The sequence below is a fragment of the Erythrolamprus reginae genome, chromosome 2, assembly GCF_031021105.1.
Source record: "Erythrolamprus reginae isolate rEryReg1 chromosome 2, rEryReg1.hap1, whole genome shotgun sequence".
NCBI lineage: Eukaryota > Metazoa > Chordata > Lepidosauria > Squamata > Dipsadidae > Erythrolamprus > Erythrolamprus reginae.
The window spans coordinates 212,731,580-212,745,610 of record NC_091951.1 but is presented as its reverse complement, the minus strand read 5'-3'; the positions used below and the strand labels follow the sequence as shown (position 1 = coordinate 212,745,610).

Genomic DNA, 14,031 nt, shown 5'->3' with positions numbered 1-14,031 from the left:
CAAAAAAAATTCGAGGAAGTAAAGGAAAATTTTGCCAAATTTAATAATATAATAGAGGGTGTTAAAAAAACAGTAGACAGACAGGAAATTAAAATACAGCAGGTGGAAGAGACAACCGAAGCGAATAAATTAAGACTAACCAAAAACGAAGAACAACTCAGAAGGGTAAATAAAGATTTGGAAGGGGCCATCGCCCAATTGGAATTAGAAAAAGCCTCTTTTTACCTTAGATTACAAAACATACCCGAAGAAAAAGGGGGAAATCTGTTTGCGACAGCAGTGGAACTTTTCGCTGAAGAATTAAAAATAAATGAAAACGAACTAATTAACCATGTAGACGAGGTATATCGAGTGCAAACCAACTACGCACGCCGCCACCAACTCCCCAGAGAGGTCCACATCAGTTTCACCAAAAAAACCCTGAGAGATGAGATATACAGGAATACTAGGGGGGGTCCTATCGTATAAAGGAAAGGACATTATTGTACTGAAACAAATACCAAAAAGAATTAGGGAACAAAGGAGGGATTATCATTACTTTACAAACAAATTAATAAAAAATGAGATACAATTTAGATGGTTAGTCCCAGAAGGGGTGATGGTAACATGGAAGGGGAAGAAAATAAATATAGAAACATTAGAACAAGCAGATAAATTTATTTTAGAACATCTGAAAAAAGAAGGGGAAAGCAGCACAGAATTAGAGACAACAAGCCAGGAGGAGGGAGAGATAGAGGAAGAAAGAACAGATAAGATTAGTAAAGGGAAAGAGGAAAAAGCAGAAAACTACAGAGAACTAAGAAGCAGCAAAAGGGCAAGATAGTTGACAAAGAATGAACAAAGAAATTAAATTATTCTTGGTGAATATAAATGGATTGAACTCTCCTCAAAAAAGAGGACAAATATTTACAAAATTATTAAAACAAAATTTAGACGTAATATGCCTTCAGGAAGTCCATGTTAAAAAAAAGGATAAGAAAGTATTGGAATACCCGAAATTGGGAAAGCTATTTACATCACTTGCAAACGAAAAAAAAGAGGAATTGCACTATATGTTAAAAGCTGGCTAAATCCGAAAGTAATTGATAGTGATGAAGAGGGTAGAATACTCATTTTAGAAATTGAAATTAACCAAAAAAACCCAAACCTAATTGTGATTTATGCCCCCAATAAAGATCAAAAATGCTTTTATAAAAAGTTGTATCAAAAAATAATAAAAATTGAAAAAGGAAATATCTGTGTGATTGGGGACTTTAATATAATAATAGATTATGATAAAGACTATAAGGGTAAAGAAAAGAGTAAAAAGAAAAAAGTACTACCAGAAGAACTCAAACATATTATAGAGGAATTCAAACTAAAAGATACATGGAGGGAAAGACACAGAGATGAATGTAAGTATACGTACTATTCACACCCCCACAACTCATGGTCCAGAATAGACATGATATGGACAAATATAGAGTTACAACAAGAGATAATATCAGCAGAAATAGAACCCAACTTTTGGGCAGACCACAACCCAGTAAGCATCATAATTAGAGGGAATCAAACTAAAAAAAAAAGATGGACAATGAATACAAAAACCATACAAGAAAACAAATATAAAGAATTTTTAAATAAAGAATTAGATATTTTTCTAGAAAAAAATTGGAACGAAGATACAACTATACAAAACATATGGGACACAACCAAAGCTTATATTAGAGGGATAACAATTGCATACACTAGTAAAAAAAATAAAGATAAAAATAAAGAGATGAGAGAAAACCAAAAAGAACTAGAACAAATAGAAGCCGAGTGGATAAAAGATCCAAAAAAAGTGGAACTAAAAGAAAAAAGAGATGTAATTAAACATAAGATAAACTTGATAGTGCAGGAGGAAGTAGCCCAAAAAATTAAAAGTGTAAAACAAAACTACTTTGAACATGCAAACAAACCGGGCAGGTGGCTTGCCTATAAAATTAAAAAACAGAAAGAGAAAAAATATATCCAACAACTAGAAGATGAAAGGGGAGAAAAACAAATTGACATAGAAGAGAAAAAAAAAAGATACTGTAATTCAAAACTACTTTCAACAGCTATATAGGAAAGATGATATAAAAGAAGAAGAAATAGACCAGTACTTAAACGAGATCGAACTACCTCAAATATCGGAGAGTAACATAGACAGGATGGACAAAAATATAACTATGACAGAACTAGAGTTAGCAATCAAAAAACAAAACAATAATAAAACCCCAGGAATAGATGGAATACCAGCTGAATTTTACAAGGAAATTCACGAGCCAGTCAAAAAATTACTGTTACAGATGCTAAACGAAGTGCTAGATAAAGGAGCAATGCCTGAATCCTGGAAAGAAGGGTTAATAACATTAATATCAAAGGACCCAGAACAAAGACACTCGATAAAACAATACAGACCAATTGCATTGCTGAATTCGGATTACAAAATTTTTACGACAATATTAGCGGAAAGGTTCAAAGGGATAATCAATGAAATAATACATCCAGATCAAAACGGTTTCCTACCAAACAGAAATATTAAAAATAATTTGAGAAACATAATAAATATTCTAGAACATTACGAGGCAAACCCAGGAAAAAATTTGGCTTTAATATTCCTGGACGCAGAAAAAGCATTTGGTAATTTGAATTGGAACTTTTTTATTAATCAATTGATCAAAATGAAATTTAAAGAAAAATTTGTAAGAGCAATCAGGACGATATATTCTACACAATCGGCAAAAGTCATAATAAACGGTCAATTAACGCAGAACATAAAAATTGAAAAAGGAGTACGACAGGGATGTCCGCTTTCCCCATTAATATTCATCCTGGCCATAGAAATTTTATTAAAACAGATAAGGTCAAATAAAAATGTAAAAGGGTTGAATTTGAAGGGACAGGAATACAAGATCCAGGCTTTCGCCGACGACTTAGTATTCAATATAGAGGATCCTATAGAATCAGGCGAAATTTTATTAAAGGAGATTACTGAATTTGTCAAAGTAGCAGGACTAAAAATTAACAAACAAAAAACTAAAATATTGACAAAAAAATTTAACAAATACAGAGAAGAAAACATTAGAAGATAAATTAGGCCTACAAATAGTAAAAACAGTTAAATATTTGGGAATAAAACTAACGGCAAAAGCAACTACAATAAAAGAAGATAACTATACGGTTCTAATAAAAGAAATAAAAATGAAACTAGAAAAATGGAATAAACTGCCTATTTCACTCATAGGCAGAATATCAACAATTAAGATGTCCATCTTACCCAAAATATTATACCTATTCAGGACGATCCCAATTATATTAAAAAAAAAGCTTCTTTCAAAAATTGAACAGAATGATTACAAAATTTGTCTGGACTGGGAAAAAACCTAGAATCAGAATTCAATATATGCAAGATAATATTAAACAGGGAGGATTTGGGCTACCTGATTTTGAAACATATTACAACGCATCGATTATGGACTGGCTGAAAGAATGGTTTAAACTAGAAAACAAAAGATTATTAATACTAGAAGGACACGATATGAGAATTGGGTGGCATGCTATCTTATGGGAGAATAAAGAAAAAACACATAGTTACTTCAGACAGCACATAATTAGGAATTCACTATACACAACCTGGGGGGGGGGGAAATGTATTATCACCAAATTCCAAAATGGTATTCCAGCTTAGAGGCGACAGTATACCCAAATTCGAGAGAGCTAAACAAAATGCTAAACTATTACTAAACATTAGAAAAAACGGGGAATTAAAAACAAGGGAAGAATTAGAAGAAATTGGAATAAAAATTGATTGGTGGACATACAATGTAATTAAATCAAAATATCAAGAAGGGAAAAGAAAAGAGATACAAATAAAAGAGATAGAATTAGATAAGATAATTTTAGGCCAGGATAAGAAAATGATTTCCAAAATATATAGATATATGTTACATTACAAAATGGAGGACTATATTGTTAAAAATAACATACACAGTTGGGGCAGAAATTTTGGTTATAGTATAAATTTAGACAAATGGGAAATAATCTGGACCAAAAACTATAAATTAACGAGGTCAACAGCTTTTAGGGAAAATATATATAAAATGTACTACCGGTGGCACCTCCCACCAGCAAGACTAGCACAAATGTACAAAGGAATAAATCCGAAATGCTGGAGATGTAAAAGAATGGGGACCTATTACCACATTTGGTGGACCTGCCCAAAAATTAAAAATTTTTGGATTAAAATGCAGAATTGGATTGAAGCGATACTACAAATGAAAATAACCAAAAACCTGAAGCCTTTCTCCTTGGAATCATAGACCAAAAATAGATAAAAACAAACATTATCTATTAATACATATATTGACAGCAATTAGAATAGCAATAGCCCAACAATGGAAGCAACCCGAACCCCCAGACGACGATTTGATAATAAAAAAAATTTTAGACTGTGCTGAATCAGATGCACTAACAATTAAATTAAAAAACAAAGAAGACTCCGAACATGATAAAATCTGGAAACACCTTTATAATTGGTTCAAGAGAAGAAATAAAACTCAAAAGAAAACACAAGACTAACAATACTTTATATCCTTTTTATTACATAGGAAAAATTATAAAAGATATATATACAAAAAACCTCTTTATAAAGAAAGATTTGTATGATCTTAAAGAAATTAAACATGAATGAAAGAAGGCGGATAAGAAAAAAAATAAATGATTTAAAGAATAGTGACAACCTACAAGAGAAAATGGTAAATACTGAGGTTACAACACGCTTCACCAGAAAATAATTTAAAATCAAAAATCATTCATAACTTACCTCCTAAAGGGAATATAAGTGCAAATACTATATAATACGCTAAGTGAATAGATATTGCTATCAATGTACTTAAATAAGTAACTACATTTTAAGAATTCCCTTTGTTTGTTTGTTTGTTTGTTTTTGTTTGTTTTGTTTGTCTGTCATGTGTTGATTTGGCTTTGTATCAATATATGATGTAAAACATTTATCTTGTTTAAATGAGTATATATGTAATAAAAAACTTTTAAAAAAAATAAAAATAAAATAAAATAATTTAAATCAATTAATTAAACAAAAAACTTATACTTAAAATTTCTTAATATACTACTATACTGTATGATTATACAATTTACTTCTTTATTTCTATTTTAACAATATAATTAAAATAATTAAAGTCAGTTAATCAAGCAGGGAACCTTATCCTTTAAATTTCTTAATATACTACTACTGTATACTATAACATCTACTTCAACCTTTACGTTATGATTAAAATAATTGAGATCCATTAATAAGGTTAATAACTTATCCTTAAAATTTCAATATATCATTTATTTAATTTAATAAATTCAAATGTTATAGAATTTATTTATATGTTATTAGTAATCTTTTTTAACATTCCACCAATTATACACTTTCTCCCAAGTTTTATAGAACTCTGTTTCCATTTGATTATTTAACCGTCTTGTCATCATATCTAATTCTGCACATTCCATAATTTTTTTAAATACATCTTCGGCTTTTGGTATTTCCTTTTCTTTCCATTTTTGCACAAATGTAATTCTTGCCGCTACGATATGAATTATTAAATAGTATATTTCTTTTTTATATTTGGTATCACAAATGCCTAATAGGAAGAATTCTGGGCTCTTTTTAATCTTCTTATTCGTTATTTCCTTTAACCATTTTTCTACCTTGTTCCAGTAGATCTTAACTTTAGGGCAGGTCCACCATGTGTGAAAATATGTACCGATTTCTTTTTTACATTTCCAACAAATAGGAGAAGTATTAGGGAACATCTTTAAAATCCTGTATGGTGGAAGATGCTATCTTTAAAACATCTTAATTTGGTTTTCTTTAAAAGAAACTGATTTCCAGTTATATATCCATACCTTTTCCCATGTTTCCAAATTTATTTCTTTTCCAAAATTTTTACACCAGCTAATCATGTTATCTTTCAATATCCAGCCTATCGTTTTTTAATTTATTAAGTATTTTTATAACTTCCCAATTAATTTCGCTTGGTTTTGAATCAATAATTTCCCAAGTATGTTATTATCTTTTTTTAAAATAAAAGTTCTAATATCTTTTTGATATCTAGAGTTGATCTGTACATACTGCCACCAATCTATATCAATGCCTGTCTCATGCAATTCTTGTTTAGTTCTTAATTTTAATTGATTGTCCAATAGATATCTATATTTCCATATCTTACCATCTTTTAAAATATTTGGGTGCGAAATGGCTTCTATTGGTGAAATCCATTCTGGCATTACTAAAAAGTTCATTCCAAACATCTATTAATGCTTTCCTAATAATATTACTTTTAAAGTATGAGTGGGTTTTAAACTTTTCATACCATATAAAGGCATGCCAGCCTAGCATTAAATCATGGCCCTCTAGGATAAGTAATCTTCGATTTTCAAGAGTTAACCATTCTTTTATCCATGTTAAGGCGGTGGTTTGATAATATAACTTCCAATTAGGGAGGCCAGGGCTTCCTCTTTCTTTACGGTTTTCTAATGAACTTTGTTTTATTCTTGGTTTCTTGCTCTTCCATATAAATTTTTTTGCAACTCTATTTAATTCTTTAAAAAAAATTGGTCCAGGATTGATTGGGATAACTTGGAAAAGAAATAATACTTTAGGGAGGATATTCATATTAATTGTGGAGATTCTTCCAACTAGAGATAGCTGTAAATTGTTCCATATTTCCAAATCCTTTTTAATTTGCCCTAAAAATTTTATATAATTATCATTTTTTAAAGATGTAGCTCTGGAGGTAATCCATATACTCGGGTATTTCACCTTTTTTGTTACTTTCATATTTGTTAAATTTTTGAGATATTTTGTCTGTGACCGTCATATTTTTTGTGAGTATCTGCGTCTTTTCCTTGTTAATTTTCAAACCTGCAACTTTCCCATATTCTTCTATTAAATCTATTAACTTTAAAATTGATGTTAGAGAATCCTCTATTATAAAAACTGCATCATCCGCGAAGGCTTGGACTTTATATGTTTCTTTTTTAATCTTCAACCCTTTTATTTCCTTTTCTGCTCTTATTTTTATTAGTAACACCTCTAATGTTAAAATAAATAATAATGGTGATATTGGACATCCTTGTCTCACTCCTCTTTGTATCTCTAATTTTCCTGTTTGCTCATTATTTATTATAATTCTAGCTGATTGATTAGAATATATGGCATCAATTATATTGAAAAATTTGGTTCCCACTTTAATCTTATTTAATTGTATTTTCATAAAGGTCCAATCTACATTATCAAATGCTTTTTTGGCATCTAAGAATATAAGTGCCATTTATTTTTCAGGATGTTGTTCAAAATATTCTAAGGTATTTATTATCGTTCTTAGGTTATTTTTAATTTGTCTACATGGTAAAAATCCATTCTGGTCTTCATGTATTATTCCATTTATAATGTTTTTAAACCTAGTAGCAAATATTGATATAAAAATTTTACAATCTACATTTAATAATGATATCAGTCTGTAATTTTCAATTTTTTCCTTCCCAGTTCCCACTTTATGTATTAATGTTATTAAAGTTTCTGTCCATGTTTTTGGTAATTTACCATCTGTTATTATTTGATTAAATATTTCTAACATATTTGAGGAAAGTATTTCAATATCTAATTTATAAAATTCTGTTGGTATCACATCTGGACCAGTAGCTTTATTATTTTTCTGTTTTTTAATAGATTGCTGTAATTCTATTTCTGTAATAGATTTGTTTAATTTTTGTTGTTGGTCTTCTGTTAATGCCGGTAAATCTATAGCACTTAAATAATCAAAAATTAAATCTTCTTTTATTTCTTCTTTTCCATATAGTTTCCTATAAAATTCTAATGCCATTTCCTTTTTTTCATCTATTTTATGTCTTATTACACCTTTGCTATCTATTATTTTTTTGATAATTTTGTTTTTTCTTTCTTTCCTGAGTTTATATGCCAACCATCTTCTTAGTTTATTTGCATGTTCAAAATATTCTTGTTTTGCTCTTTTTATTTGTTCCACCATTGATTCTTGTTCTATCAACCTTATTTTATGTTTTAATACCTCTGATTTTTAACTTTATTATCATGTTCATCTTTTTGCATTTCTAATTCTAGTTTTTTCTATTCATCCTCTAACCCCTGATATTGCAACTTCTTCTCTTTATTCTTTTTTGCCATATAAGAAATTGTTAGCCCATGTATATATGCCTTTGTTGTATCCCAAAGGTTTTGTGGGGTAGTATCATTGTTTTTAATTATTTTGAAAAAGGCCTCCAATTCTTTCTCTATCCATTCTTTATATTCAAGGTCACGTAATATGTTTATATTCATTGACCAGTTATTTACTTTTCTCTTACCTGTCCAATATATAACTAACTGATTATGGCCTGCCCAGGTATTAGTTTCAATCTCAATATCTCTGATCTTTTCCATTGTGTGAAGAAAGTATATAAAAGTAGTTGTACTACTAATATAAAAATTGGAGAATATAGAATTGGAAAAAAATAAAGTGAAAAAAGTCTCTAGTCCATCTCGTTTAATTTGATCCTTATGCTCTTGTCATCAGTAAAATAGTCCTTCAATGGATACTTCCAAATTAATGCAAATCTTATTCTTCTTTATTTTCTTAATTAAAAATTTCAAATGCAGTCCAATTAAAAAGAAATAAAAAATTCAAAAATTTAATCCATCAAGATAAAATTCATTAAAAGGAAATTTAGACCATTTGCCACAATTTCTTCTGAATTAATCCAGTTAAAAGTTTGTCAAATCTTAAATAGGTTCATAGGAGTTCCTTCATTCCAATCATTTATAAAATGTAGATAATGCATTAGGGTTATCAATCCAAATATTTGAAAATTTTAAAGTCCAGAGTCAATATATAATAATTAGAATATAAAAACGTCACTTTTTTCTTTGCAAGACAAGCAGTCTAGCAAAAGAACAAAAGAAAGTAGGTCCAGCCATATCTTATTTTTGTGGAAGGATTTCACTCAGAGTAACAAACTTTTTTTACTTTGCCTTTTAAGTTCAGGATCTTCACTTTTCAGGTATTAGTTACCAAAATTTTACCTTGTATGTGCTTTTATTTTCTTCTTTTCTGTAGATCTGCTTTTTGTAGACATCCGTAGACCGATCGCTATGACCACGTACCCGCGGCTGCTGGGGCGCAGTTCTCCATACTACAGCTGTGGGGCTTTCCCTACCCTTCAGGGCAGTGGCGATCTGCCCCTAGGGACCCGGGAAACCCCCTGTTCTATATCGAGCCCTCTGGGCTCAAACAAAAACACAAAACGCGCCGTGTAGCAGGGAAAAAGAAACGAAGACGGAGTGATGTCTTTTTCCATCCGGCGCGATCGAAGCATGACCCGGAAGTCCCAACAGTCATCAACACTTCTACGGGGCTCCCCGTTCCTGATGCAACAAGAGGTTGTAATCACCATGGACACAAGCCTGACGGATTGGGGTGCCCATTCCAACTCCCAGGTATCACAGGGTCTGTGGACACAGATTTGGTGGAGGTCAATATCAACTTCCTGGAGCTGAGAGCTGTGTTTTTGGAGTTACGAGCTTTCCAGAATCAGGTACAGGGAAGACACGTACTTATTCTAACAGACAATGTGGCCACTCGTCCCCACATAAACCATCAAGGTGGGACGAGGTCGGACAGATTGATGCAGCAGGCGGAGACCCTGATCACCTGGGCAGAGGCAAACTTAGCCTCTCTGCGAGCCGAACATATTTCAGGGACTTCCAGTGTACAGGCCAATTGGCTGAGCAGGTCTACACTCGACCTGGCGGAATGGTGCCTGTGCACGGAGGTTTTCCACGACATTACCAGCAGATTCAGTGTACCACAAGTGGACTTGTTTGCCACGCCTCAGAACGCACAACTGCCATGTTTTTTCTCCCGGTTCCCGTCTCCTGGAGCTGAGGACGTCAATGTACTGAGAGCCCCATGGCCAGCGGGTTTGCTCTACACCTTCCTTCCTATGTGCCTCATTCCCAGGGTAATCACCAAATTGCTTCTGGAACAGGCAGAAATCATTCTTGTCGCCCCATATTGGCCTTGATGGACTTGGCACTTTCTCCACCATAGCGCATCCCGAGCCATCGAGTCTCCCTCAGCCACAGTTCAGTGTTTCACCTGGATCCACTGTGGTGGAAACTTGCCGTGTGGCACTTGAGGGTGACCGCATGAGGCGAGCATCTCTGCCGGAAAACGTTATCTCTACAATACAAGCTGCATGTTGTCCATCCACTACTAGGATCTACCAGGCCACCTGGGCGGCCTTTTGCCAATTCTGCAGTGACCTAGAGGTGGAACCGCAGTCTCCGTCATTGGGAACTCTGCTAGCCTTTCTACAGGCAGACTTGATAAAGGGTAGCGCCTAATACCCTGTGCAGGCAGGTCACCGCTCTCTCCACCATCATTAAATTTACAACTGGAAGTCCATGGCCCATCATCCCTGGGTCAGGGATTTCCTCAAGAGAGGATCCAACCTGGTTCCGCCTGCGGTGCACAGATACCCCACATGGGACCTACCATTGATGCTACATGCACTGACGGGATCACCATTTGAACCTTTGCATCAGATCCCTCTGGGGCTCTTGTTGTTCAAGACAGCCTTCTTGCTGGCCATTACGTCTATCAGGAGGGTGTCCGAACTTTCGGCCCTGTCGGTCCGTCTGGACCTTTGCATATTCTGCCCGGACAAAGCAGTATTATGGCTAGACCCGACCTTTCTGACAAAGGTCAATACTCTCTTCCACAGGTCCCAGGAACTCATACTGCCAGACTTTTGCTCACATGGTACACATCCGTTGGAGCTACACTGGCACAAGTTGGATGTTCGACGAGTTTTAAAGATCTATATTTGCCGAACCAAATCATTCCGCAGAATGGAAGTCCTGTTCGTTTCCTTCTTGCCTTCTTCAACGGGTGCCAAGGTGACATCTTCAACGATTAGCCGTTGGGTTAGATCCTGCATAGTGACAGCTTATGAATCTCAATCACTACCTGTTCCATCTGGCATTGCTGCCCACTCTACGAGGAGTGTGGCAACTTCCGCGGCTTGGGCTACACAGGCTTCTCTTGACATTTGTCAGGCAGCCACCTGCGCCACACTAAATACCTTTACCGACTGGACTCGTTCAGGTCTGCGGACACAGCCTTTGGTCGAAGAGTGCTGCAGAGGGTGTGTGAAATGAATGCGCACCTGGTCCAGCCTTCTCCCACCTTGTCATCTTGATCTTGGGTATATCCCATGTTGGACTGTCCGCAGCAGTGTATTAGAGAAGGAACGGCCTTCTCGATGCACTGCAAGGAGAGTCCAAATCCACCCAGCCATTTGGCCCAGGGGCATAGTTTGTTTATAGTTTGGTTAATAAAGTTGTGTTTTTTGCACTACTTCGTTTTTATTGACTGAGCTATTGGTGGTAGCTACAGGGCGGAGCTAATTATGCTAATTTAACACAGTCCCTAACCAATAAGGCTGAAGCATCACCCAAGTTGGACTCTCCTTGCAGTGCACTGAGAAGACCGTTCAGGTAAGTTCAACGGTCCCTTTGAATTGTCACTAAATGAGGCAGCCAATAAGAGAGACTATGTCCAGCTTCCTCACCCTCCCTGGTATCATGTATTGTACTGTATTTAAAAAAAACATGCACAATTCCTTTCTCCCTTTACGCAATGCTTAAAACCTCTAATAAAAGTTAGATGTTATAATGTTATTGTGGATAGATACTTAAAGTTGACCTGCTGCAGCAAAGCTTGTCGAGGAGAGGGCTGTTGCCAATTTGGTTCCCAATATAATTTTTTAGCAAGAAGGTTCCTTGTGGGATTTGCATAAAGCATACTTTCTCCTATATTGATGAATGATTATTTTTTCTTTGCAGATTACCATATGGTGGTGGAAGGTTTAGGAGGGAAAGGTTTGTTGCTCACACGCAAGAATGAGGACCAAATGGATGACATCATCCGGACAGCACAATCCAAATGCAGGAGTGGACAGCCCATTCTTCTCAATGCATTGATTGGGAAAACAACCTTCCGTGAAGGCTCCATTGCTATGTAGGCTGTGGCTGCAGTACCTGAGAGTTACATAAAGAGTAGAACCTCTGCTTCGCATGAAGGCTCTGGTTTTGTTGAATTGTCATTAAGCTAGGGGTTGGGTCACCCGGAGAGCCAGAATCGCTAGCTATTTTTAACAGTAAGCTTTGATGCCTTCTGCCAATATCTATTCTGTTGTCTCACTTTGCTTCTGTTTTTGTTGGTGAAAGTCGCTTTAATTTGGTGTCTCTTTCCTTTTTGCTATTATAGTACATTTAGCTTGGTAACCCACATTGACTGATCCTGACTTGCCAATCAGAAAAAAAATGTCTAAATCTAATGGAAAAAGCATGGGTGGGTAAGGAGGAAATTTAATTATTTTACATTTTGACAAAAATCTATTTTTCAGGAGAATATTAATAAGAATAGAATGATAGTGGGAATATCAGTGAATAATCAAGATACCAAATGTGTAGCCATATATTCAAACTATATTAGAATTTAAGTTGTAGTTTAAAATATGTCAAATTACTTTTTGAAGTTTAGCTGGGAAAAATTAAGCATAATTATCAAAGCAACTTAAATGAACAAACTCAGTTTTATTTTCTCCTTTGGATTATTTATTAAACCTGGAAGAGTAAATAGAGTAAATGATCTTTGAAATAGAGTAAATGATCTTTGAAATAGAGTAAATGATCTTTGAATTTAAAAAAAAAATGTAATATACCTTGACTAAATTGAGAGTAATTTTGTTAGACCTTTCTAATTATGTTTTGCATATTTTGACATTTTAGCTCTTAATTCCCAAAGTATTTTGATATCAGTTGATGTAACTTAATATATAATGTGATACATATTTGTAGTTTACTCAGATTCTATTAATGATTTATATATTTTTATAGTGTGCTTTAAAGAATTTATACAAGAAAAATTGAATATCAAATAAAATCCACTTAACAACCTTCAATTATTTTTCTATAGAAGTATGCTATTTCAATATAGATAGCTTGCTCTGAAAGGGACACTGAAATAAATCTACACAGAATCACATCTTCCAAATTTAGTGGAATTTAATCAAGTAGTTCTTGATTGCGTTGCAGTAAATGTTTGCCAATGTTTTGAATATAATTAAGATTAAAATTAACATTTGTAAAATTAATATTTTGGTATGTCTATGTTTCTTTTACTGTCACTTATAGGCCCCGAGAGCAGTGTGTTTCAAAGAGTGTGCCGCGGCACACTAGTGTGCCTTGAGACATGGTCAGGTGTGCCGTGGGGAAATTAAACATGTGTCCCCAAACTACCATTCCTGCCAGGATATCCCTTTTGTGTTCATTGAAACAGGCCCAGGTTTCACACTAAATGAGTATAAATACATTTAGAAACTATATTATTAACTATATGTATAATATGTACTGTGTTAGAGTATCATTTTGTGTCATTTTGGTTGGTGGTGTGCCCCAGGCTTTTGTAAATGTAAAAAATGTGCCGTGGCTCAAAAAAGGTTGAAAATCACTGCCCTAGAGTCATTCCAGGTTAGAATTCTGATTTCTAATTCTAGTTTGCTATAAACTGGATGACCTCTTGATGGATAATATATATGTTTCATAGGACTACTATTCACTGCAGTTTTTGTTATTTTTGAACATTACTTTATTTCTTATTAAAATATGAATATTGCTGTTATGAAAGTGGGTTGATTACCCTATGGCAAAATATTAGGAAAAATAATTGTTAGAGTACCTGGAATACTATCCCAATACATGTTTTATTATAATGATTTCCTTGATGTTGGTGATTAGAGCTCCATGGACAATCACGTAGCATAGATCCGCATGCATGTTCAGGGCATACTGTGAGGAAATTTATGTTATTTAAATTTATGTTATTTCCTTACTAGCTAAGAAATTGATTGTTGAGCAATCAATTTCATATCCTC

General features: G+C 33.9%; 1 protein-coding gene across 4 annotated transcripts in view; it reads left to right on the top strand.

The window, feature by feature from the left end:
- The window catches only part of ILVBL (ilvB acetolactate synthase like), a 299,349-nt gene extending 286,098 nt beyond the window's left edge, over window positions 1-13,251 (top strand). For all 4 annotated transcript variants that reach the window (XM_070741655.1, XM_070741653.1, XM_070741651.1 and 1 more), the window contains exon 17: window positions 11,939-13,251. In XM_070741655.1, coding sequence (XP_070597756.1) covers window positions 11,939-12,117 — 179 coding nt within the window. In that variant the 3' untranslated portion in view covers window positions 12,118-13,251. The remainder of the gene's footprint in view (window positions 1-11,938) is intronic.
- The last annotated feature ends 780 nt before the right edge of the window (window positions 13,252-14,031 follow it).